The sequence below is a fragment of the Lepidochelys kempii genome, chromosome 1, assembly GCF_965140285.1.
Source record: "Lepidochelys kempii isolate rLepKem1 chromosome 1, rLepKem1.hap1, whole genome shotgun sequence".
NCBI classification, from domain to species: Eukaryota; Metazoa; Chordata; order Testudines; family Cheloniidae; genus Lepidochelys; species Lepidochelys kempii.
The window spans coordinates 198,457,065-198,483,805 of record NC_136380.1 but is presented as its reverse complement, the minus strand read 5'-3'; the positions used below and the strand labels follow the sequence as shown (position 1 = coordinate 198,483,805).

General features: G+C 41.5%; 3 protein-coding genes across 11 annotated transcripts in view; 2 read left to right on the top strand and 1 right to left on the bottom strand.

The window, feature by feature from the left end:
* Positions 1-12,632, top strand: part of FILIP1L (filamin A interacting protein 1 like) — a 121,657-nt gene extending 109,025 nt beyond the window's left edge. The window contains exon 6 of the mRNA XM_073307517.2: positions 11,797-12,632. Within this exon, the coding sequence (XP_073163618.1) occupies positions 11,797-11,985 (189 nt within the window). The 3' untranslated portion in view covers positions 11,986-12,632. The remainder of the gene's footprint in view (positions 1-11,796) is intronic.
* Positions 1-26,226, bottom strand: part of CMSS1 (cms1 ribosomal small subunit homolog) — a 364,144-nt gene extending 337,918 nt beyond the window's left edge. For 2 of the 7 annotated variants that reach the window (XM_073307633.2, XM_073307677.2), the window contains exon 1: positions 20,632-20,947. In XM_073307633.2, coding sequence (XP_073163734.1) covers positions 20,632-20,658 — 27 coding nt within the window. In that variant the 5' untranslated portion in view covers positions 20,659-20,947. Of the gene's footprint in view, positions 1-20,631; positions 20,950-24,241; positions 24,480-25,151; positions 25,472-26,127 lie in introns of those variants that run through there. The other 5 variants (XM_073307651.1, XM_073307688.1, XM_073307703.2 and 2 more) reach the window with 5 other exon arrangements.
* TBC1D23 (TBC1 domain family member 23) overlaps positions 25,434-26,741 on the top strand; it is a 65,155-nt gene continuing 63,847 nt past the window's right edge. Inside the window, exon 1 of one of the 3 annotated variants that reach the window (XM_073307592.2) lies at positions 25,434-25,623. Coding sequence is in view for 2 of the 3 variants with exons in the window: in XM_073307586.2 (XP_073163687.2) it covers positions 25,589-25,623 (35 nt within the window). In the remaining variant the exon portion in view is untranslated. The remainder of the gene's footprint in view (positions 25,624-26,741) is intronic. The other 2 variants (XM_073307586.2, XM_073307603.2) reach the window with 2 other exon arrangements.

Genomic DNA, 26,741 nt, shown 5'->3' with positions numbered 1-26,741 from the left:
AATATTTACCTACATCACTGGTGGGTTGGAGGATGAAACTCAGTTAATTTGTCTATATATTGCTTTATGAGCCTCCCTTGATGAAAGGTGCTCTATTAAAAAGGTCGAACTATTATGATATTAAAATATAATAATGAATAACAATTGAGCAAATATAAAGCAGTTTTCATGAGAGGATCTCAAAATACTTTACAAAAAGAGGGTCAGTATCACTATTCCATTTTGCAAGTGGAAACTATCTTTTGTGTTTTCCAGTAGCTAGCACAACTAAGCCCCAAACCTGAGAAGTGCCTTTAAGTACTACTGTAATAATGCAAATTAATAATAATAGTGAAAGTATGGATACAGAAAATGTTAACCAGGCTGGATCAGATGAACTGAACCTCTGGAACAGATCACCATACCATGCTCAAAGCACAGACTGTTTTGAAGGGGGCGGGGGGAGGAGACCACATCAATCAACTGAATATTTTGCTAACCAAAACATAGACTTGCATGTCATGCATGTGTGTCAGACAGAGAAAGAGAAAATGAAAGATTGCAGATTTTGTGTAATGGCCACTGACCCAAGGTTTTGAAGAAAATTTGTTGTCTTTTTATTTATAAAGTAATTAAAAATAATTAAATTTGGTGCAGATGCTAAAAATGGACATCACTGTGGATAAATTGTTAGCATAATAGTAAAACATACTAGTGCCACAGGAAATGGAACAATCTCTAGAGTGAAAGAGGTGGAGAATAGATTTGGTGACCTTCCTCCTTGTACCATGTATAGATCCCCTGTGATTGTCACTGACTCTCTTCCATTCTATCCTTTCTTCTCTTTCCATTTTACTGTGCTTTTGTTGTGAGAAGTAAGAACAAAAATAAGAGTAGGACATATCTGAATCTTGGGTTCTTGTTTTTAAAGATTACAAAAAAGTGCTAAAAAAGTTTAAGCCTCTTATTGTGCTTCATTATTGTGCATGAAGACCGTCAAAGAGATTTTTAAATATTTTGTTCTTCATAATTATAATAGAAAGTGCAGATCTTTTTGTTGGAAGATTTCAGCAAGATTTCTGGAGGTACGATATCACATAAGGTTGTAACCTGAGGTGCGGCTCTCCCTATACACAGCTGAGGGGAGGGGAATATTCTCAGTCTTGAAAGGGGAAGAGAATGGGGATTGCCTCGTCTTAGAGTACATCTACACTGTAGCTGAGAGGTATAATTTCAGGTTGCGCAGATGTACATACGCTAGCTTTGATGAAGCTAGTGTGCCAAAAACCACAGTGTATCTGCAGTGGTGCACGGATAGTGTCCCTAGCCTCTGTTTGCCAGAAGCTGGGAATGGATCACTTGATGATTACCTGTTCTGTTCATTCCCTCTGAGGCACCTGGCATTGGCCACTGTCGGAAGACTGGATACTGGGCTAGATGGACCTTTGGTCTGACCCAGTACAGCCTCAAACAGCATCTCACAATTCAGACTTTCAGAAGATCTTGTTAGCATTCTCTACCAAAAAGAGACCCTGACATTTCTAATTTTAAAAACAAACTGTATGTGTGCATGCACATGCCAGAGAGCAGAAGCAAGCTTGAGGCTATTCTTATACGTCATATGAAAGCAGTAAAGGACAAAAAAAAACAAGACAGGTTGCTCTGTTCTGCTTCATGGTTCACTTCTACAGTGAAAAAGTATTTTCTCCCCACTTTGACTAAGAAATTAGCAAACTATGGTAAAAAAAAAATTATAGAAAAAAGATACTTGATTATTAAATAAAACATTTCTAGATCAAGTGTACACAAAAGATTTCCCTAGAAAGCAAGTTCAGCTAAGGCATCTCTTCCATCCTTCTCATAAGACAAACAGTAAGGGTCACTATATGCCCTTGAAAAATAGGAATGTCCAAAACCAGTATTTTGCCCTGTTATTTGTAAACCCTTGCAGAATGATCACCTTAAGAAGCTGCCAGCATTTCAAAGGCCACTCTTGCAAGTCTCATCATACATTGACACCAACCCCTTCCCAGACCCTTCAGTGAGCCCTACTCCTAACAAGCCTTTGAACAAACCCTTCCCCTGGGTATGGAGTCAAACCCTCAGGGAAGGAGGATGGGGGCTAACCGGTTATGGAAAGGGAGGGGCTACCACCCTTTTCAACAGACTTCTTTGATGCCCAACATGACTGTCCCCTGTGTGTCCTCAACAGCATCCTCCCATGACAGACATACTGGATTTTCACTTTGAAGATATGTACAATGGGAGCTGCTGGGTGCTCAGCACATTTGAAAGTCAGGCCACTTATTTAGGTTTCTAAATATGGAAAAAGGAGAGTAATTTTAGGCACACAGGTTTGAAAACCTTGTCAATTTATTTGGGAGGAGAGCCAGTCTAGTAGCACGGCAGTGCTCTCTACTGTCTTGCAAGAGACATACTTTTGGTCCCAGTTTCCTGCTGTTCGGAAAATTCACAGGTTAAAATATTGCAGAAGTAATGTGCTCATCTGATTAATGGAGGCAATGCCCAACATTATTCAACAGCAACCCCTAATAGCTAGTTAAGGAGATGAATTGATGAAAATTGAAGGTACAGCCAGCTAAATCCTCCTTACCCAGAAGGACAGTAGACAAGCAAAGCTGAAAGAAAAAAAAACTGGGACTCCTTACACCTCTTACAAGGTTTTAAAATGCATCCTTCCCCACACAGAAAAAATTTGGGAAACAATTGTATGGCAGAATGATTAAGATGAATCATGGGTTGGGGCATAGAGATGGAGGAACCATGTGCATCATAACTAGGAAATATTAGATATTGAGACAGGCTAAACAAACGCTGACAACTCCCAAATCTCCAGACTTAAGCAATGGGTAGAACAAACATTATGTTACCAGTGTAACGAGAAAAGAAGATCTTAAGACTTCAACGCAGCATGGGTGGGTGTGGGAGAGACATTTTAATGCTAAAATCAAATGCTAAAACCACCCCACTAACAGGAAGGTTTTGACAAATATAATCTGACTGTGAAATGTTATTACAAGGGCAAATCCTACAATCAACAGCCACAGAGTATTATTGCATTCTCTGCACGAGAACATAACCTCCTGGTCCAACATGCTGAGGTGACTCAATCACAGAGAGACACACTCAAAATAATCAGATTAGTCAACTGTTACAACCAAACATGATTCATAACAGGGCACAGAGTGGGATTCACATGTAAAGAGGTTTTAAATATACCAGAAAAGGCTTTCATATTGTTGACGGTTTATCTGAAAAGTGAAAAAGTGTGTATACACTTAAATACTGGCACTCCCCTCAAAAATACTTAGCACATACAGTACGGAACACTCATCTTCAAAGTACAGTACTAACTTTAATTAATGTTAACAGCACCTCTGTGAGGAAAGTAAGAAACAATGTCTTCATTTTACAGCTGGAGAAATTGAAATAGAGAGGTTAAGTGACTTCTTTAAAGCAACAGAGCGAGCCAGTCCAGGACAAGATTAAAACTCAGGAGTTCTTAAACTCATACTCAGGTCATTACAGACCACATTTCTCTTTTAGATGTGAACACCACAAAAAACAAAAAAATCCCAACACACACAGACTAGAAGGTGATCCTGGTCAAAACTCTTTTAAAATGTGGATTTCATAGAAGAAAAACCTTACCCTGAAATCTACAACAGTTCCCAAGAATCCAAATGTGGATCCCATTTGTGAGCTCTTTGGGGCAGAGACTCTTATTTTCCAAATGTTTGTGCACTAGCAGACAGAATGGGGCCCCAACATTGTTGACCTCTGTGCGCTCCCACACAGTATGCTAAATAATAATGGGGGGAAATATATATTTACATTTTTGCACAATCAATCCCAGTATTGAAGAAATTTCTGCTTTAAAATACATTTACGTCTAGTCCTACAGCTTCATATGCATCTTTTTTAGGGTGACCAGAGAGCAAGTGTGAAAAATCGGGACTGGGGGAGGGGGTACAGTTGGCTAAATAAAACAAAGCCCCTAATATTGGGACGTCTGGTCACCCTAATCTTTTCAAAAACAAAACACTATAAAAAAAGTTATCACTGCAAACTTTAGTTGCCCAAAATCTGTACAAAAGAATCTCTGCTGCCAATAATCTTATGCAAGAAATAGATAAACAGATTTAAATCAAGAGGAAATGAGTTTACTGAAAACATTACCAATGTACATGGAGGTAACAGGCTAACATGTAAGTGTCAACACTGCCCTCTACTGGATAGAATCAATCCTACCCAAGTATTGGCACTTCTAGGGGCCAGCCTACAGAGTGAATAAGTCCTCTAATTAAACTACTAACAGAAAATGGAGATTTCCCTTTAAGCTCAAGCAGCACCTTGCTTTTGAAGCACAGGCTTATCTTCACTAGAAAATTTAATTGCATTTAAACACAATTTTTAACTATTGAGTTAGGCAATACAACACTGACCATGGATGACTGGTCGCTGCAGACTAGAACAAATTGTGTTCATCACCACATCAACTACTCCTGGGTAAACCCTGGCCTTGGTAGAGTTTACCCACAGCTCATTGATGATGACCTGATGATGGGCACAAAATGTCTTTGTCTATGCTGACCAGTCAGCACTGTGTCAGCTAACTCAATGATTAAAAGCCAAGTTTAAAGACGATAAAATGTCCTAGTTAAGACAATCCTGAAGAGAAGGAGGGTATATGATAAAATTTTGGTAGTTAAGGTTTTTGAAAGGGACTCAAGATATTTTGGCTTCTATTCCCAACTCTGCCTGATTCCCTGTGTGACCTCTCTGTGTCTCAGTTCCCCACCATCAAAATGGGGATATTAAGAATTTCCTTTTTTATAAGGTGCTCAGATATTGTGGAGATGAGCTCCACAGAAAAGTCTAAAATATAATATCTTTATGCGCCAGGCCACCCCATCTGGTTGAACTTTTGACAAAGATCATGTCACAGGTGCAGAAATTTCATCTATTTTTAACATAAAATTTCCTTCTGAATAGTTCAAGTTCATGAAACTAAGCAGTTCTATCCTGCCCCCACTGTAAATGAAACACTTTACAATAATCAATCCAATGAATGCATCCGATGAAGTGAGCTCTAGCTCACGAAAGCTTATGCTCAAAGAAATTGGTTAGTCTCTAGGTGCCACTAGTACTCCTTTTCTTTTTGTGAATACAGACTAACATGGCTGCTACTCTGAAACCTACAATAATCAAGATACCCTTGGGGCATCATATGCATTGGAAAGCAAAAATCAACATCACAAGTTATTACAATTAACCTTTTTCCAACCCTTTCCACCTCTAACTTCCATTTTAAAGTGACTTATAGTTAAAAATGGCAAAACCCAAGAGTACTTAGTTCCACAGTATGAGCTGTCCACTATATGCAAAATTATAGGATTAGGATTATCCAGTGAGCCAACTGGCTCAACACCCATGGTACTTTATAATATGGTAATAGTGAGCCATTCACACTGCTACAGTTAAGGACCTGTCTGCTTTTCTACGGAGACACCAGTTTCTAAGGTGTTTACAATTCAACCATAAAAACATGATCCAGTTTAAACACTTGGCATATAGGCCTGAATATCCAGGATCAATTCCACTCCCCTTCCCTCCCCACCCTTTTTAAAGTTCTATATGCAATTCAAGGTCAATTACACTTTTTTTATTATTATTATTATTATTATTAAAGGCAGTGTCAGATTTTTTTAAATTTCTCCTACAGGTTTTGAAATGCTAGTGTGCACTTTCGGGGCAATAGCCACCATCATACGGCTGAAACGGTTTTATTGATATTTTAAAAGCATTTTAAAGAAAGCATTTTACAAAGGGAGGACAAGTATCATTAACCCCACTTCACAAATGGGGAAACAGGTTCAGAAATGTGAAGTCACTTGCTCACAGTCAAAAAGTGAGTCAGTGGCATAGTCAGGATTAAAACACAGATGTTTAGATTCTCCATTCTGTACCCTAAACATGCACTACTGTTACTGTAGGGTTTGTTCATGGGCACTGCCTCTGCAGTTTGAATAAAGAAAATAAAAAAAGCCTTGAAGAACAAATTGTGAGAGGAAAGGCACTGTGTAAACTCACTACGCTGACTGACTACAGATATATGATAAAGACAGGCCATATTTTGAACTAGCCAGCCATGACAGCATCCCTTTAAATCAGAAGATAGAAACTACAGAGAAATGTGGTTGCAGATGCTTTGTTTGCGCTTTTGTAACTAAACTGGGTTGTGTTTTTTAACATTAATACCTCTGGAGAGGAACAAACAATCTAGTGCCTGTTTGGTATATTAACTACTATAGCAGGATTTAAGTGAAGCTACTGAGCATTACTGGATTCCTATTCATTCCAGGATTCATTTCAGACCTTCTGAAAATCCACCTTCCCTCTGGTCACACCCACTGTGTTCTACATACATCCCACTATCTCCCCAATGTCTGCAAAAAGGCCTTCTCCTGTGCAGCTCCTGCAAGCATCTCTACCCTAAAAACTTGCTCTCTCTTTATTCAGATCTCAGCTCCAAAATGTCTTTTTCTCCCTCAGCTAAGGGAGGAACAGTGGGTGCCCCGTACCTCTTAAAAGTCAGACTACTTATTTTGGTATCTTCAGAGGGTATGTAGGCTGTCTAAAGTTGAGCATCAAGTTGGGAATTCTTGGCCTTGATGACCAGAGTGATGACCAGAGTTCCATAAGGCAAAGACAGAAGAAAGTACATTAGCAACTGTAAAAATGAAATACTACAGCAGTAAGATGCAACGTTTGGGACCTTTGTTGCAGAACAGTACAGTTTTTCTAAATAATCACTCACTCACTCACTCAGAGAGGCAGAGCAGCTGAAAACCTTCATTCTGACTAACCTGAAAGATTTCAGAATGAAAACAGAGGGTTTCAGAAAAACAGGACGAACTAGAAGGGCCTTGGGGTGGGGGAGGCTGGAGAGAACTATACAAATCAACAATTTACTATTTGACAACTAAAAAGAGAATGCTACTTCGGGCCCAATCCTGCCTTCTTTACTTAGCCCTAACTCACTCCTGAAAAGGACAGCAGGACTGAGATTTTAATGAGCTGAGGAAGCACATGGCGAAATGTTTTAGAACAAGGGGTAAGCAATCATCACATTTCTTTTTGGCACCCTCATACATATGCCCTTTCTAGACCAGGCTCACACTTCAACTGCCCTCAGCAATCTGAGGACAAACTAAAGTCTGTCAAGATATGCATATGGTTATTTGCATAACTGGTCTATACAGAGCTGTCCCACAGCCAGAGAGTTTGAGCAGAACAAAAATTAAGAGAGGACTCCCTCTGCTGTTCAAACCTTTCAAGCTAAAGTGCTGAAAAAGAACCAAATGTAATGTTATCTTTCCTAGATGCATTTCTATAATGGATGCAGAAAGATATATGAAGAAAGCTAGCCATGAGCACTGCACACTCCCCTTTGTCCATTAATAAAAGGCATAAATCACTAAGACAGAAAACATGCAGCCACATTTTATGCTATTTTCCACAGAGAAGTCAGAGTGGAGAGTTAGGGTTCAAGCAGATGGAGACAGCCAGATAGCTAGAACTGGTACCTTTCAACATGCCCATCCTGCCCCCTGCCACACCTCTCCTGCTTTCCACATGCCCCCCCACTTCTGTACCCAAAAAAGGGGTTAATTTACACTGATGACTCAGAAAACATAAAAGGAGAAAATTCTAAATTGTTAAAATATCTGATAGTGTTTCATTTAAAATCTGGCCATCATTACAATTCCTTATCAAACAAATGCAAATAAGACACAAACATATAATGAATATAGATCTTCATGCTCAGAGCATAAGCCAACTACTGACTGCCTGAGGTGAGAAATAGAATAAACTGCCCCCAAGCATGTTATTCCATAATTGTCCCTTGCAGAGTTTCCTGCCTCTGCCCACTGTCAAGAAAAGGACACAGGGCTAGATATGCCACTGGTCCAATCATGCATGACAATTTCCACATTACTAGGTTTTCATTCTTCTCACCCAATTCCTATTTCCAATAAATGACATCCATTCTGGAGGTTAATTTAACAGGCAGGAAGACAAAGCCTGTTTATCAAATTGCAGTTCGCCCTGGTTCTCAGCACCCTACCCCTTATTTGCCTTGACAATGAATTTTAACTGTTCATTTCAACGACTGCTGACATTACTGCCAAAAAAACCTTGCCATATTTTACAAACTAATCTTATTCTGTGAAATTAATATCTGAAGCCAATGTTTTACTATCATGCTTATAGACTGAGAATCAATGCTTGCTTTGCACATCTCAAATGAGGCCTATTTTTAAAGCCTAAACAGTAAGAATGTCTTTTTTTACACTTCCCCTTAATTAGTAGACCTGTATGTACTACACAACTGAAAACTTTGGAAATGGCTAAGTCCCAGGTAGATAGTATCTTGGAATGGGCTAGTTTCTAGGGGTGTTTGGAAAGCAGAATTGGGGACTGTGATGAAAAAGGGACTCCAGGTTCTGAGGAGCATCAGTTGCTACTTAAAGGATAATTGAATTGAATTCCACACCCCCTGTTAACTCTCTGAACAGGGAGCAGGAAAGAGAGGGCATTTACATGGGGGAGGTCAGGGAGACAGACAGCAGTACTGAGGGACAGAGGGAGCAAGCAGCTGTACCAGCTCAGGGAATGCTTCTTCTGGTTGTCAGAAAGAAGACTGGAAAGCTGAGAGAATCCTTCATCTTTCCAGGGAAGGGACACAGAGGAGAGGGAATCAGTGTACAAGAGGGTGGTGTGTATTTGCATAAATTATTCTTGATGGGAATACTGACTTCCCTTCATTGACCCAGAACTAATATCACTCTGAAGAAACAAAAACCAACACACACAATATTCTAATGGTTGACACCTTCCAAGCGATGCAGCGGTAATAACTATAACATAACCATTGCCATGCTGTACACTCAAGACTAAACAAGGAACTAATTGAGGATTCATTCTATAGAACTCTCACCATATAACCATAACAACTGTGGTACTTCACACCCAAGAATCTAAACACGTGTTACAGACTATAATTCTCACGGTGTACTTACAACCCAGATCTTACAACAGCCCTACCATGACGCAAGGGGATGATCTAGGTAAGGTAACCCAAAAATGTTCTTTCCAACCCTCATATCTGACACTCACATTTTTCAATCAATCTTTTAGACCCTAACACAGCAAACACTTAAGTAGGGGCTTAACTTTGTGTGTGTCAATAGTAGACTGTCAGGCTTAAAGTTAAGCACGTGCTTAAGTGCTTTAACTGGATTCATACTTTAGTTTTGAAAACTGAATGTTCATGTTTTTTACTAATATTATTCATTCCTCTCTCTCTTTGAACATCCATTCTTGAATAACTGTGAGACAGGGCTTGTGAAAAAGAAACTTACTTTCAGGTGCTGAAAGAGGAGAGAAAGAACTATAAAAACAGTCTAAGTTTAAGGCCTTGTCGACACATAAAAGTTGCACCCCTTAAACAATGCTGGTATAGTTAAAGTGCTACTACTATCCTAGTGTGGATGCAGTTATACTGGTTTAGAAACACGTACGCTGCTATAACTTACTCACACATGGATAAGTCTTATACCAGTATAGAGAACCTTTATAGCCAGTGTAACTGCATACACATTAGGGGTTGTACTGGCATAACTATTTTGGTTCAAACAATTAAAAAAAAAATCATACCCTAACCAAAACAATATTACAGATACAAAAACAATGTACTCCAGGCCTTACCAAATGAATCGTTTCTCTAATACACATATCAGTTACAATATCAAATGCAACTGAAACATCATCATTTATCAGTGAGAGACTGCAAAGCCACATAAAATCATAATTTAAAAACACCAAGTAAACCTTTTTCTGCAATGGGAAATCTGACTGCTGCAAAATACACATACACAAAAATTAACATCAGCTGGAAATTGTTAAAAAATAAATGATTGTTTTAAATAGGCTAACAAAGGTGATCAGCCACTTATTGCATGAGCAATTCAACTGATTTATTTTAAATTGTTTACCTACACTGGAACGTCTCCCCAAAGGGAAACACTGTACTGTAAAAGTCAGTTAAACCTCCAGCAACAATTCAAGGAAAGAGCAAAACATTCCTTAACTATTTATCCACTTATCACAATTGCTCTTATAATTATCCTCTAAACTACTAATCCATAGCAATCTCACCACCATGAATGAATGGAATGTTTACCATGTTTTTCTCAAGATATTTGTTTAAAACAAATGCCGTTTTGCCTTATGCTTATAAAGCAACAATGTATCACCCATCGACCCACACACAATAAAGAAAAAAGTTACTTTTCTTTCTTAATTCTTTCTGATTTCTTAATACAGTTAAGATAAATGCAATAAACACTGTATTCAGAGCAAGTTCTGTCTCCAGCACAAAAATAAACAAAATTATTCTGTTGCTGAAGGAACTTAAAATGACAATACTGAGACACTCTAATCCTGTGAAGTCAGTTTAATTTTTCTTTTTCTGAATTTCATTATGATATACTCAACCCCTTGAACATCCTAAACAAGTGTACTGTTACCTTGTCACCCCCTCATTTGTTAGTTCAGTCACCAGCTGCATATAGATTGAATCCCGGACTGTGAGTTCTCTGGAGCCTTTGTGTTATTGGTTTGTACAAAGCCTAGTACAACGGCTCCCCTAAAAATAATTATTCTACTCCCTCGTTACTGTTCACATTCTTCAAACAATTAAATCTATGCATTCCCATGGAATAGCCATCTGGCCAAGCTATACCCAAGTATTTCTTTAAATCTTTACTAATAAGGCAGCTCCAGCTCTTTTTGGTGCTCTCCAGTTTTCTAGAGGTTTGTGTATATATACATACATACACACACACACACACAAATGAGAATATATATACACAAATGAGAGAGAGAGATTAACATTAAGGAGATGCCCAGAACAACAGTAAGTACTTATACAGTCATTTTCATCTATAGACATCAACATACTTTTAAATTATAAAGGAAGATTAATATCATCCCCATTTTACAAGTGGGGAAACTGGGTCACAGAGACATTAAATGATTTGTCCAAAGTCACACAACAAGCCCATAGCAGAGCTGGGAACAGATCCCAAGTATCTTCATTCTCAGTCCCATGCCCTATTCATTGTGTCATGATGCATCCCTGGAAGCCAGGGAAATCAGTACTTGAGGCAGGTCTCACAAAAGCTGTACAGAAAAGTGCTATCAAAATCACATCATCCTTCATGATATGGTATCTTTGGGTATACAGCTTAATGTGCATTAGCATTTTTTTCTTCATCACATTGCATAGGAATCTTTTTGACCATCTTTAAAATACATTTTTTCCCCACTCAGTATTTAGTTGATTTAGCCACAAGGTGCATTTTGTTGTAGACTGTAATAGCTCAGTCAAGAATAAAATACTTGTATCGCTGCAAAACCCCAAAAACTCTTCTGAGACTTTTCTTGAATTACAGACTTTGCTGCCACGTAGAGACAAAAAGCCTCCAAAGAGTAACAAAACACTCAGTCTTCCCCCATCATTCAAAAACTATCATTATTTCATGTGCCTCAGTGTACCATTAAAAAGAAAAAAGAAAAAGAAAAAAGAAAAATAAGGAAAACTACACTGACAACAGTTCTTTATCAGATAATGTAAATGTCCTTTTCTGAAAAGCTGAGAAAGAGCACTAAAGAACTATTCAAACCACCCAACCTAACTGCTTACATTTTTTCTTGGTTCATTTCAAGATTGCTGATGTAGTCCAGCGTACAATTCCTACTCGGATTCCCAAACCAAAGTCCATGAGCACGACTAAATTACCTGTGAAAACACCTACTGGGCATCTCAACAAACCACTCCAAGAAAGCAATGCTGGAAAGCGACACATCATGAGAACTGTATCTAACACTTACCTTCAAAATGGAGGGAAAAGGTAAGCAACTCTCTGCAATGTCCAGGAGTAAAATATATTTGTGGAATAATGTGAATCACTATAGCAATTACTTCTAAGGGCTGTTTCAGAAAAAGGTAATGTTTCCACAAGCAGTGAGATAAAACTATTCACACGTCTGTAAAAAGACTGCAATGCTCACACTAGAACCACAATGCATCACTTACACTCTCTGGACCAAACTCTGATCTCGGTGCGCCAGTGTAAATCCTGATTTACAGCAAGTTAAATGACAACAGAATTTGGCCATTATCATGAATTGGCAAATTAAATTGCAAAATGGGTTTCTATTATGAACCAAAATTTGACACACAACCCTCAGCAACTAATAACCACAACCTTAATTCCACCCTAGTAGATTTACAACAATGACTACAATCATAATGACAAGCTATCACACAAGGATTTTGTTTTCAGTTGGTCTTATGGAATTGTGTTTCAATGTGGATATTTTTAGGTTAAAATTTAAGTGAGAGGAGACAATACTTGGCAAACTATCCCGATACAAATGAAAGAGGAAGATAGTAATAGAGCAACATGAATGTACACAGAGATCTTCAATGAACTGAAAAGCAAAGAGGAATCCTACAAAAAGTGGAAATATGGACGAACTGCTAAGGATGACTACAAAAGAATAGCACAAGCATGTAGGGACAAAATCAAAAAGGCTAAGGCACGAAATGAGTAACATTTAGCAAGGAACATAAATGGCAATAAGAAGAGATTCTATAAATAGATTAGGAGCAAGACAAAGACAAAGTGTCAATCCTCTGATAAGGGTGAGGAAGGAGAACTAATAACCAACAACATCATGAAGACTGAGCTGTTTAATACCTATTTTGCGTCAGTCTTCATTACAAAGATTAAATTGTGATCAGGTGCTTAACACAATGAATATTAACAACAAAGGAGAAGGAAGACAGAACAAGTTACAAAATATTTAGTTAAGTGACATGCATTTAAGTTGGTAGGGCCTGATGAGTTTCACTCTAGGATACTTAACTATCTGAAACAATCTCAGAACCACTAGCAATAATCTTTGAGAATCCTTGGAGGCAGGACTGGATGACAGTATACTGGGCTAGACAGACCATTGGTCGACACAGTATGGCCGTTCTTATGTCTGACACTATTTAGCACCATCATTGCCAGTCTCCATAGAGAGGCCAAAGACTGAACAGGCTTGCCATTGAACATAACAACTGAACTAACTTCTCATTTAACAGTGCTAGCCTGTGCCTTAGATTATGATAATAGGCCCCTCACCAGCCACAGAACCACCTCCAGTTCTCCACACAATTCTAGTGCTAGTGAGCCACTACAGAAATTAAACTCCCTGGCCCTGCTTCCTTCTTGGAATACTGTAATTCATCTCCACCCCCTGGCATCCTAATCCTTGTAGCGTTTGACCAAAGGAAGCAAACAAACAACTGGTAAAGTCAGCCACCACAACCTGATGGAGTTGAGGGGGACAAGGAAAGTATGAAGAATACACATGGAGAGACCCGGTCACAGACAGTCAGGGGAACTGAAAGAATCCCTGAACAACCCAGGACCACCCCTGCTCCTAGAAGTGGTCCCTTCAAGTCAGCGGGTTGTGGCACATTGGCTGTAGGCAATGAATGGAGCTTGCACCATTGCTGCCAGTGCTCCCCCTGTTGTACAGAGAAAGGACTTCAATCTCCATGGCTGTCAAGCCAGCATCTTTCACCTGCACTAATTTAACCTCAAAAGGTTGTTGAACTTATCAACTCACTTCCCCTCCCAGAACCCCATGCAATATCACTAGCATATTTTTTAAAAGTATTAGTAATATCATGTTTTAAAGTTACATCACAATGATGTGGGGGAGGAGATGTTACACTGAACATTCTTTTTGATATTCCACAATGCACTAATTGGCTGTGAAACAAGCACACCAACTCACCTGCTTTAATTTAGAACCCTTATCTCCGATTACAGAAGTTATGGGCTTGATGCAGAAATTATTGGGTGTGATTCTTCAGGCTAGATCATCATAATGGTCCCTTTCAGCCTTAAAAATCATTGAATAATTAATCACTTACAAACAGCATATACATTCACACCACAAAAAAGTGAGAACTATTACCAAAATAATAAATTTTCTTTATTCAACAACAGTTGTGATGATATAATCGTGAAAGAGGAGTTGACATAATAAATCATTTTAACGGTGTGGCCAAAAAGACACAAATGACCACTCCCATATTACCTGCGAGAATATATATTTTGTGTTTTTATCTCCATTAGGTGAATTTGAAAATCTGTTTCAAACACTTTGTTTCTTCTAAGTTTAAATTTTGCTAAGGTACAGAACACACCGCAGGGGGTAGGTTGACAGGGAATGCATTGGTTGGAAAAAGAAGCTTGGGCCATTGGCTGGTTTATATTTTTTGCATTGGAGTTGGTCTGGACGGGCGTGTCAATGTATGCTGGTGTTTTAGTTGTGAATCTTAAATATTATTCTGATAAGCACCTACAGCTTCAGGAAAAGTGATTTTTAAAAAAATCTAAATAAATAAATAATAACGTTAGACAAGAAAATAGCATTTTATATTTTTAATCCCAAAGTTGGCAGGATATTTTAAATGTATGCATCTCACATTGTAAATTCTGACTGATTTCCTCCTACATGTCAAATGATGTAAAAGCATTCTATATTGTCCATATTATGCAGTCTAAACTGAACATTAGACTTTTCATCCATCCTATGCAGAGAATAAATAAGTGAATCAAAATAACGGAAAATTCTGTAGCAGCTTCTTAGCTTACTGGTCACTTGTATCAAACTCAGTACTTGCATGTGGCAGTAACTGGCTCCATATTGGGACCTTGATGACAGGAGCACAGATACAGGATGTAGACTGCAGATTATGGGATCTGTACAGTAATCACCTGTTCCCATTACTCCTAAAGCACGCTACAGAGAACAAAATTATATAGAGATCTCCAAATAAAGAGGGAATCAAGCACAATACCAGAATAATACCATAGGGATTTTGAGAGAAAAAGGGCTCCTATTTATCTACAATATAATTTCCTCCATACTCGTGCTCTAAATTTAATTTTATAGAGAATGCTTTGGGACTTTGCTTCAGTAACCATCATGACAGATTATTATCCTGTGTGTTCTAGAAACCAAGTACTTATGTGTTTATGGTTGGCAGGTTTCAAAAAATTCTTACTTCAGAGTCCTATCCTCAGGATAATTGATGGCAAATTCAGCATAAATGGAGCTAACAATGATGATGCAACTATATACCACATGCCAATTTGTTCACTGCAAGTTTTTGTTACCACTTAACATTGCTGGGCTCTGATAGGTCAGACTGCCATGGAGCCCAGATCCACCACCTTCCAGGACTTGCACGCCCCAGAAGGCTGCTTATATTCTGTACCCAGTAGCATCTTGCACGGTAATACTCAAACATGCTATCCTAAAATTCAATTCTTTCGTAATTCTTTAATGGACTGTAAGATAATTACTGTAGCTGGCTGTATACCAGCAGCATCATATTATGTGGAGTAAATGATGGGAAAAGTTGCTTAGGTACTCAGATCCTTCAGGGCTCTTTCATGTAATGTTTTCAGTAAAAAAAAAAAAAAAAAGAATACTGCTTCTTGAGCTCCACATTTTATGTCATTACACTTACGCTTACACTCCAGTTGGACCAACCATATTTTATTTTTAGATGAATATTCTGCAATAACTACTGGCACAGCATGGAGCAATTAACCTCAGGGCTAAAAACAATGGGCACAAGCAAAATGTATTGATATGAGGAGGGAAAGGGGAAGAGCATGCACTGCGGGTTGGTGCTAACAGCCCTTTTCACAAGCCTGTGAATTCACCACATTGAATTTCAGAAGTGTTTTGGGTTTCATTTTTGCTGCTCGCTTCCAACATAAAATGTCTAGTCAACATCACAACTGCAAAAATCCTTGGAAACTGGATAGCTCAGAGTATTGGGGTTCAGAGCTTGTCACCTAAACTGCTGGTTCAAATCCACCCTACGCTGACAGTGGCCAAAAGCCATTACCATCTTGCAGCTGACTAATGGCATATATTAAATTAGTTGGTGATCCCTGCACAGATCCTAGCAGAAAGCGGTCCACCATAACACCAACCACTTTAACAACTGGCACCAGAGAACACCCTTCGCTGGCAGACTCAGCAGACAGGCCAAGGAATGAAAAATAAATACATTGCACTTATGCAGAGCTTCTCATTCAAAAATCCCAGAGGACTTTACAAAGTGGCAAAATATCAAATAAATCCATTTTGCAGACTGGGAAACTGAGACAAAGACTGTCTAAGCAACTTGCCCAAGATTAAGAATATAACCCAGGTGTCCTGACCCCAAGTTCCCTTCTCTAACGATTTTTAAGCATACTGTGTCCAAAGAGCATCATTCTTCTGAGTAGGCTTGGAGACTGAACTATCCCCAAAATTCTACATGGTTCTCGCTAGGTCTGAAATTAGATATATTGGTAAGAAGCAATGGGAAGTGAATATTCATTAATTCACCTGTGTTATATCTCTTCAGTGGATAAACTGAAGATTTTAATGTCCAGGACTTAGTATTTTTCACAAGTGCCAAGTTTATACCAACACAAAAAACTGCAAGAGTCAACCTCACTTTACCTTATCAAACATGAACATGTAGTATTATTTTTTTTAAAAAAATCTGTATTCAGCAAGTCACAGAGACCTAGATACAGGGCAGCTTTAATGTTAACAGAACATTTTATTACTGAGAGATACAACACAGAAGTGAAAAATAACAGTCTGAAATTCAGCATTGGGAATTCAAAGCCTTACAGGATAAGAGCACTGAGAGTATTATTGCAGTGGAACACTCTTTTATTCCAGTAATGCAATCCATTGCAAGTATATGTGGCCCTGCACCAAGAATTCAGAATATTACAATCCACACAGTGGCACAAAATTGGCAATTTTGAAATATCATCCAGTTGACATCAGTTTATACCACACCTCACCCTTGTGAGAAAAGATTTTATGACATATTCCAATAAGATTTATGGCCCACCATTTTTATAAGACAATTTGGGGGACTTATCTATGTACAGCTTATGAATTCCAGTTTCATGTTATGAACTCTCTGTGTATTTAGGCTGTTTGACTGCCTTTTGCATGTATTCGTACGTCACACTTCTTATGTTAAGAAGAGGGAGAGCAGCAACTGAGTGCCTGCCTCTGATTGATATGGTTTTTAAGAACCACAAACAAATGAATCGGTCCTGCCCCTACCCTAGCTGAGCAATGGTTATGCCAAAGAGTGTGGCCAAAACTGCAATAAACCAGTTTTTCAAGTCTGGACTCCATGTGGGTGGTAACCAAGCATCAGATCACATGAAGGGGACCTTGAGGCTGACCAGGAGGTTCACATGGAAAGAAGACTAGAAGTTATAAAAGGACCAGCTCTCTCACCAAGAGAAACATGTACCAGAGGAGAGAAGCCAAAGAGAGGGGATTTGGAAGCCTGAAAGGACAATGACCAAATCCCAAAGAGTGGTGAATAAACTTAGGCAGGGAATGGTATAGATGTGTTTCTTATTTTACATGGATCTGTATAACACTTGTGCTGTCTCAAATAAAGAGTGACTAATTTAAGAAATCCCTCTGCAAAGTCTGTGTCCAACTGGCTTCAACCCACATGTCCCTGAACAATTAAACTGTAAACAGGAGTACTCACTGGGACAAAATGAGAAAATGTCTGGATTATACTTTTATAAATATGACAATTGTTAACACTTCCTGTATGCATACAGTTGAATGAAAGGAGGCTGGAAAAGGGGGGTTGTTATGACATTCAGGAAAGGTAAAACGATGACACAGACAAGATAGCTCTGATGTACCCAACTTCAAAGGAGGTAAGATAACAATGGTTGGCTCCATCCAGGCTAGAATGGGGCATCCTCCCCAAGCCTGGGATCAAAGGAGGCAAAAATACTAAAGACCCTAGAAAAGGGAGGCGGGTTACAGGGTAAGCTGAGAGAGGCTGGCCAGGATGTGTCAGTGAAAAAGTTGACAGCGTGACTGAGACACACAGAGATACAGATGTTGTGAGGAAGACGAGCTGATACTCACAGCAAGAGATGAAGTTAACTGAGCTGAGGGGAACTTACAAAAGTATAAACACCACCTTTGCATGTAGCCCTTTTACTGTTGTTACACTTCATTCATTTCTCAAAGGCACAAAGTATTTAGACCGGTCAATACTTTGTTTTGAAGAGGCTGTTTTGAGTCACGAGCTCCCAAAGGGAAACGCTGGCAGGGTCCACCAGCAGTTGGATCTGCTGACTTGGTCATGGTTAGTTCCCAGGGGGGTGTAACCCAGGTCCTGGGGTCTGAGAGTGGGTGAGTGGTGGAATTCCACTCCAGCAGAGGTGAAGACCTGAGACCCATGGCACTCAGAGAGACCCCAAGAAGGAACAGCTAACCCAGTAACCGTGACACACACTAGAGTGGAGCTCTGAAAAGGATGTGCTTAACCTACAGGGAAGTGCAGCTAGGCTGCACAATCCAACTTATGAAAAAGGTACCAGACAGAGAGTCAATGCCCCGGCAGTGAACCTAGAGGCCAAAGAAAGAGCCTACTCAGGCCCAGGGGAACTTAATGCACATGAACCCAGCATGTGGGTCGAAACACTACTGTGGGTCCAACATGGGGACAGGGCTGCGACATAAAATTTATTTTTGGGTTTTATACTTCTGCCAATCACCATATTATCAAGCACCTTCCACATAAAATAGATGGCAAAACTGAAGTCCCTAGAGGATTTCATGAAGTATTTCTCTGGTGCCTTGAACCAGAGGTACGCCCTCAAAGCTTAAAAATAAACCATTGGAAAATCTAAAATTTCACAATAAAATAATTCCATTCATAAAATTTTCAATTACAAGATGCTCTCACAAAAACAAAAGCACTCCATCCAACCATATATATATCATATCACAGGATTTCACTTAATACTCTCTTAATTTCTATGCCCTATCTATGAACCCCTAATGTTCCCTCTACAAATACAGTACAATCAACTCAGAGGGCCCTGCTACGACAAAGCTGTCATAGAAAACAGTTGCAACACAGTTAAAGTTTGTAGCTTAGACCAGTGGCTCTCAACCCTTCCAGACTACTGTACCCCTTTCAGGAATCTAATTTCTCTTGCATACCCCCAAGTTACATCTCATTTAAAAATTACTTGCTTATAAAATCTGATATAAAAATACAAGTGTTACAGCACACTATTACTGAAAAAATTGCTTACTTTCTAATTTTTACCTTATAATTATCAAATAAATCAATTAGAATATAAATATTGTACTTGCATTTCAGTGTATAGTATATAGAACAGTATAAACAAGTCATTGTCTGTATGAAATTTTAGTTTGTACTGACTTTGCTAGTGCTTTTTAAGCAGCCTGCTGTAAAACTAGGCAAATATCTAGATGAGCTGATGTACCCCCTGGAAGACCTCTGCGTACCACCAGGGATACATGTACCTCTGGTTGGGAACCACTGTCATAGACAGAATTTAACCATATTTTAGCTAGGTCCTCCAATTCAGTTACATTTGTACCATAACTAGACCAGGCTCATACCCAGGTTTAGGACCAAAACCCATACTGTTCACACACAAATCCTTCTGGCTCATGCCAGAAACCTCTTAGGACTCAGACCTGCAAACCTGCCAAGATGCATGAGTGAGAGTCCCACTATGGGACAGGTCCAAGCCCACCCATTTTGCACACCCAGATTTACTATGCAGCGTAGACCTTACATTTTTTAAAAAAAACCTCATCAATGTTAACTGTAACAGTTTGGCAGCAGCCTAATACCTTAATAGATATCCTCTGTAAAGTGGTTTGAGATCTACTGATGAAAAAAGCACTATAAAAGCTAGATATTAATAAGAATTAATGATCATCATCATCATGCAAAGCAGTTGTAGAGCATCAGCCGAATAACGTGGTTGAGGGAGAGTGAGAATTCAGTTCCTATCCTTCTGAGATACATGACACTAGTGATAAATAGTGACCAGTCCCACTAGCTGCTGCACGTGTTTACCGCCAAAGGTTTTATAAACGCCACATGTTTCAAAAGCCTTTTAAAAACTTAAGTCTCCTCAGTCAGCCCTGCTAATACCCAGAAGAAGACCAGAAGTCCCCAAATCAGAAGAGAATACGCTTTATAAGCTTAATAAAGACAAGGACCAGTTAAGCTCCAACCTCAAAAAGCATCCAGTTCCTCTACCCCCCTCCCCCGCATCTTTATTTAAATATAAATTGTCTATTTCAGTGACTATTTCTGTTTAATGTTTTCTGTTTATAACTCCTCCTGGGGAAGAGGACTATAGACCGGACATTTTGTTTACAAGCAAACTTGAAATGTTTACACCCAACTCGGGAGGGGCGATGGGAGGAAGGGCCGCTGGAGAGAAGGAAGGAGCAAGGGGGCAGGCTGAGAGGAAATGAGGAGTGGGTCTGTGTGCGAAAGGTGAGGGAGGTGAGGGAGACGAGGAAATGAAAGGGGGAGGGGGAGTCCAGCGAAGGGAGGAGCAAGCTCCCCACGTGGCGAGCAGGTACCTGGGCTATTGCTGTCGCTGCTAGCATGTGTTCCAGGCTGAGGCTCCCACCAAGGCTCGTCCAGCGCGTCCCCCATATGTCCCAGCCGCACCGCCGGCCACGCCGCCGCTACTCTACGCCGTCCGGGAGGAACCCCGCACCAGCTCCGGGGGACGCCGCTGCCGGCTGCTGACACCGCCCTCTCCCGCCAGAGACGCGCCCCCTCCCCGCTCGCTACTACGCCTGGCACCGCGGGGCGGGTTTGCGGCGAAGGGCGCGCGGAAAGCAAAGGGCTCAGCAGCCGGGCTGCCTGCGCGCGGCGTGCATGGGAGCCCTGTGCACACGTGGTGTAGGCGCAGATCTGTGTGGTGTCTGCATGGCGTGTTTAGGTTCGTGCGTATCGTGTGTGCACAGAGGGACGTGATGTCTGCATATGCACATGTGCTTGCTGAGTTAGTGGGTGGCACACTGGCAGACATAAGACCCTCTAATTAGACACGTTTGGTGGGGAGAAAAACAGGGACATTTCTTTTAACTCTGTTGAAACCTAGTCGTGAAGGAGAACCTTCCAGATGGACAACTTGGGGGAAAGACCAGCATTTGAAAAGGGCGGGTGGGGTAGGGCACAATTGGTATGTGTAGTATGGATAAGTGCTGAGTCTTTAGTATACATACATATCTGTGCACACATGCATGTGTCTGGCAGGTTTAAGGATGCTTTAAGTCATGTAATATTGAAATTATTTACTATCCTTAGTTCATCATACATATTTTACAACTCTTTTGTTAGTAAGTAGTAAGAAAAAATAGGTTTCAGAGTAACAGCCGTGTTAGTCTATATTCGCAAAAAGAAAAGGAGGACTTGTGGCACCTTAGAGACTAACCAATTTATTTGAGCATGAGCTTCTCACGAAAGCTCATGCTCAAATAAATTGGTTAGTCTCTAAGGTGCCACAAGTACTCCTTTTCTTTTTAAGAAAAAATAGGTGTTCAATTTTCAAGCGCTGCAATCAAGTTAATCAAAGATTGCAAGGGGGAGAAAGGAGCTGCAGCTAGAACTCAACCATTCACGATGTTTATTTAAGTCAGACTGCATCTGTCTTGTTTGGGCCTGGAAAATATCTACTTTCTTTATTATGATACTTCATAACCTCTTGCCTGAGAAAGGACTATAAATATGTGAAAATATATTGTAACCTTGTAACTTTTTTCCCCTTTCACATATGGAACACAGATCTTGCAAACATTTAAGGAATTATGTAATTTTGTTCACAACAGTAATTCCATTGAAGTCAATGGGACTACTCAACCAACTAAATAAAGTTATGCAGTTTCCTAAAAATGTGCAGTATCAAGGCCATACAACGTCACTGGCTATGAAAAGTATTTTGAGACATTTACATTTACACAAAATCTTGCAGTACATATATTTGTATGTAATAAATACTTTTTATAAAGATAAAAATCATATTTATGCAATAACTAATTCAGTAGCAATTGCTTTGAAACTACTGCCTTCCCTTATGATATGTAATACTATTAGGTCATTTATTTGAGTGTAAATCTTCAAATATCCTTTGAAGTGTACAGAACAGCATAATCTTGCAATGTATTTACAATACAATTCAATTCTGGAATCAATTCAAAGCCCCATTGCTAGGAAAGGGAAAGTGGTATCAGTATTAAGATTTAACAATTCTACTTTAAGGCAATGAAATATTAGTAACAGGTATTAATTAACATATTAATGAAAATTAAAGGGCTGGTCCTGCAAACATTTATGTATGGGCTTAACTTTAATACTGTGAGTAGTTTTGTTGATATCAGTGGAACCGTTCACAGTAGTAAAGCTAAGCACGTGTGTGTTTTCAAGATTGTGGCCAAAGATCATGCTAATAAACTCAAGGAAACATTGTTCACTTACTCTGAGTGAAGCACAATGTTTATAAGCAGAGCCTTCATTTTAAATATTGTATTTATAGTCTATTGTTTGCAAAAGCAATTAAAGCACACAAATAACAAAAGTAGATAAATGCAATGATCAGATGCAACAAATGAATATACTGTAAAAAGAAGCCACACACTTATCAGATCTATAATAGATTTATATACATGGAATATAGCCGAAGGCAGGGGTTCTCAACCTTTTTCTTTCTGAGACACCCACAACATGCTGTAAAAACTTCATAGCCCACCTGTGCCACAAAAACTGCTTTTCTGCATATAAAAGACAAGACTGGCTTTAGGGGGTAGCAAGCAGGACAATTGCCTGGGGCCACCATGCTTCAGGCTTCAGGTTGCTCAGGCTTCAGCCCCAGGCAGTGTGGCTCAAGGCCCCAGGCTTCAGCCCCAGGTGGTGGGGCTTCAGCTTCCTGCCTTAGGCCCCAGCAAATCTAATGCCAGCTTTGCTCGGTGGACCCCCTGACACCTGCTCACGGCCCCCCTCCAAGGGGCCTCAGGCCCCTGGTTGAGAACCACTGGCTGAAGGCACTAGTGTGAAAGAATATACATGTGTAGTAACCATATATAATCATGAGATGGCACTATTCGTCCATAGAAATGAATCTAACCCTGTTTGTTAACACTCAAAGCCCGCTACCAAACTCTTTTTGCCTTGGTCCGTTCAGGTATCCAGACAGAGTTCCTCTGGGCGGCATCCACTGACTCCCTTGACACCTTTGAGGAGCAGTGGGCACTGTCCAGGGTTCTCTGCTCGGTGTCCCCGTCCGGTTCCCTTCGTTTGACCCTTTGACCACACTCCTGTCCCTGTTATTTCATTAGTTGTACCCCAGATTTATTTGGTGTCCAGGTCCTGTGGATCCCCCTCTTAGGCTGGGGGGGGGGAGGGGGATCCTTTAGCAGTGGACGGGCTTCGCCCGCCCACTTCCCATATCCTAATAGGACCAAACTCTTTTTGGAGAGAGGTGAGAGAGTGTGTGCAGTAAGAATAAATAGCACAGATACAAAAAGATTTTAACACCAAACAGGTGCATAATAATCTAATATTAAAGTTAATTTATTTCCATCATTTTCATGACATGAAGCCCGGTGGTTGAGGCAGGGAAGGTAGAAGAACAGGAGTGGAAAAGTCAGCATCCACAACAGGTCCTCTAGCTTAAAAATTGGTCCATGCTACTAGCAAGCATGGATACTTTCCAAGGAGCAGCTCAGGGGTCAACTAAGGGTACCTGATAAGATAACTGCTTAAATGTACAGGTGGGGGTCAGGAGCATCTTTGACCCTTAAAAACCTGACAGCTTTGGGAACCAGGAAGAAATTACTTCCTTAAGAGAGACAGATGTCCATGTTGTAGAGGGAGACTGGAGGAGGATATATGCCCCCCCCACCACCACCACCACTTTGCAGAAAGCACCTGGCAGCTTGGAGGGAGGGGTGTTGTATGTATTGGGAAGTAACACAATTCCCTCCCTCCAAAAACAAAAGGGGGGGGCAGTGCATTGCATTGGAGCTCAACTGCTCCTCAACACTTAATTCCCAGCTCCCTCTTGTTGCTGCTCCACAGCTCAGTGGCCTTTAGATATGCAACCAAGCAGAAGAGGAGAGATCAGAAAGTGGTCTCTGTATCCCCTCCACTCTCAGGCACTTAGCATGGGTGACATAGATCTCTTACCCTTAAATAGTGGAGAAAGAGATCTGAACCTGGATGAGATATTCCTCCTCTGTCCCTCACAGGCAGCAGATCAAATGGCAATAGGTCACTTTGCATGAATTTATGATGGGATCGTGGGTAGCTCAGTGCAGTGGTCCCTCGTAGCATTTTCCTCTACCCATCCTCCACCTCACTCACTAGAGGAGGAATACTCCTTTCCAGCCCCTACCCAGGCTTCCAGATTTTTTCCTGGGGAAGTGGCACACAGGCTTTTATGGCCTCCCTGTTTGTAAATGGCAATTTTACAAGAAGTTACAGGGAAGCCTGAAGTTTCTCTGTGACATGTGAATATGAGATTTAATTCTGCTGGTGCTCCTTTGTAAACTGGTATGGGTTTTAAGTAAAGCAAAGTAACCCCTTCAGCTACTGTGCTTTTATTTCACACTCCACATCACACATGCACACCTGTCCTTCTTCGGAAGGGTTTTTCATTGCTACAACTAATAATTTGGCAGTTTGGAGGCCGAGTTGCTCATCTCTGCTATGCACATGCATTAGCTACGGTCCTGTGTTGACTTCAGGTAATTTTTGGTGCTTCCATGTCCTCTGACTCCTCTTGATAACATTGCTCAGGGATTCTCACATCTTTCCACAATGTGGATCATAATTTAACAGATTGTTCTTGTGGATCAACTTCCCCCTCCCCCACTTACATGACAGAGCCCTGTGACAACTACAGCATTTGCTCACTAAAATAGGTTTATAACTGCGTTTAGAGCAACACCTTGCCTTCCCGAAGAAAACAAGGTCACCAACACATGCTCTCCTTCTGCTCTTCAATTCAGCCCCCGAGCCCCCTGCATTAGATCCCACACTGGGCCACGGGGTGGGGTGGGGGAATGCTCCCCCTTCCCCAGCTCTGTACACTTACTATTACTATGATTTATGTTTATGATGGTTGCACCGAGCTGCCCCAGTCCCGGAGTCAGAGCCTGCGCGCGCTGTCCGCACACAGCAGCACTCAAGCTGAGGGCGGCGCCAGCGGGCTCCAGCACGTGCCTCCCGCCTGGGACACACCCCGTCCCGAGCCGCCCCCAGCGCTTCTAGCTCCTCCGCGTTCCAAAGGGGCGGGTCTGAAAGAAGCTCGCGCGCGCGCGCGCCCCATTCCCCCAGGCCTCATAGCAATAGCAGCAGGCCGACGGCTCCCAAGGGCGCCCACGTCACCGACCGACCGTCCGCCACCCCCGCGCTTTACGGCCAGCCTGGGCTTTACGACAGCGCCGCGGGCCGGGAAGGGGAGGCGGATGTTTTCTCCAGCTGTCGAAAATAAGCCGCGATTTACGGCATAGCGAGGGCACGTCAACAGCTATGGCGGAAGGGGAAGAGGTGCTGCCGGGCAGCTGGTGAGCGAGAGCCCGTCACCCCCTCCCACGCCCGGGAGCGAGCCCCGCGGAGAGAGAAACCCCCCCCCCTCCGCTCGCAGCCGGCCCGGGGGAACTTGCCCCTGGGTGGGACAGTAGGAGCCCCGCCGGGGCTGCGCCTCCCTGGGCAGGGACGGGGGGAGCCGGCCCGGGGCAGCCTCGCGGGAGGAGCTCCTGTCTGGGCCGGCCCGGGGCAGGGGCAGCAGCAGCATCCCTGGCGGCGGCGGGTCTGGTCGGCTCCCGGGAGCTGGGGGTCGCCCCAGTGGAAAGGCTGGTTTTGCCCGGCCCAGAGCCCCGCCGGCGCGTCCTTCGGTTGAGTTCAGTTTCCTCCTGCGGGCCCGGCGCGTGCGGGGAGCTGGACTGAGTTCTTCCCGGGGACATTTTCGTCCTCCTCTGAGCCGGGTCACCTCTAACGGCCTTCCCCGTGTGCCCCTAGACCGTGCCCTGCCCCCTGGGGACGCTCCGAGCGAGCGAGCGCGCCCCTACCTGCCTTCAGAGGCAATGGCCTTCGGTGGCCCCAGAGATGGGATTTTGGTCTGTGTGCGCCCCTTAGCGATTCCATATGCCATTTTTGCTGCCGACGTGGCTTCTTATGGTCACTTGAGACTAAATCTTGCTCCGTGTTGTGTTGAATACCAAGGTTAAACACTTGCACTGTTTCTTCCTTTGTATTCCTCTCCTTGTATCTGGCTCCTGTATGTCACCTCGCTCCTCTGTTGCCTGCTTGCTCTTCGTCCCTTCCACATGCACACCTTAAAGCTTCCTTTGGTTCCCTTGTGTGCAGCCACCTGTGCAGTTGCCCCACTCACTGTGATTTTCCAATTCCCAATCACCTGTTTTGGCCCACTTGTCTTAGGGTCTGTGTATGTAGAGTCTATATTTAGGACTAGGCATGGTTTCTATTGATCAGTCTAGCTCTAATGTAAAGAAACTGGATTTGCTGTGAACGTTGGTGTAACTAAGGCCTGGTCTACATCTAAAACATGAACAACATAGTAAGGTCAACCTGATTCCCACTGTAGATGCAGCTAGGTTGGGGTGAGCAAACTTTTTGTCCTGAGGGCCACATCTGGGTGGGGAAGTTGCATGCAGGACTATGA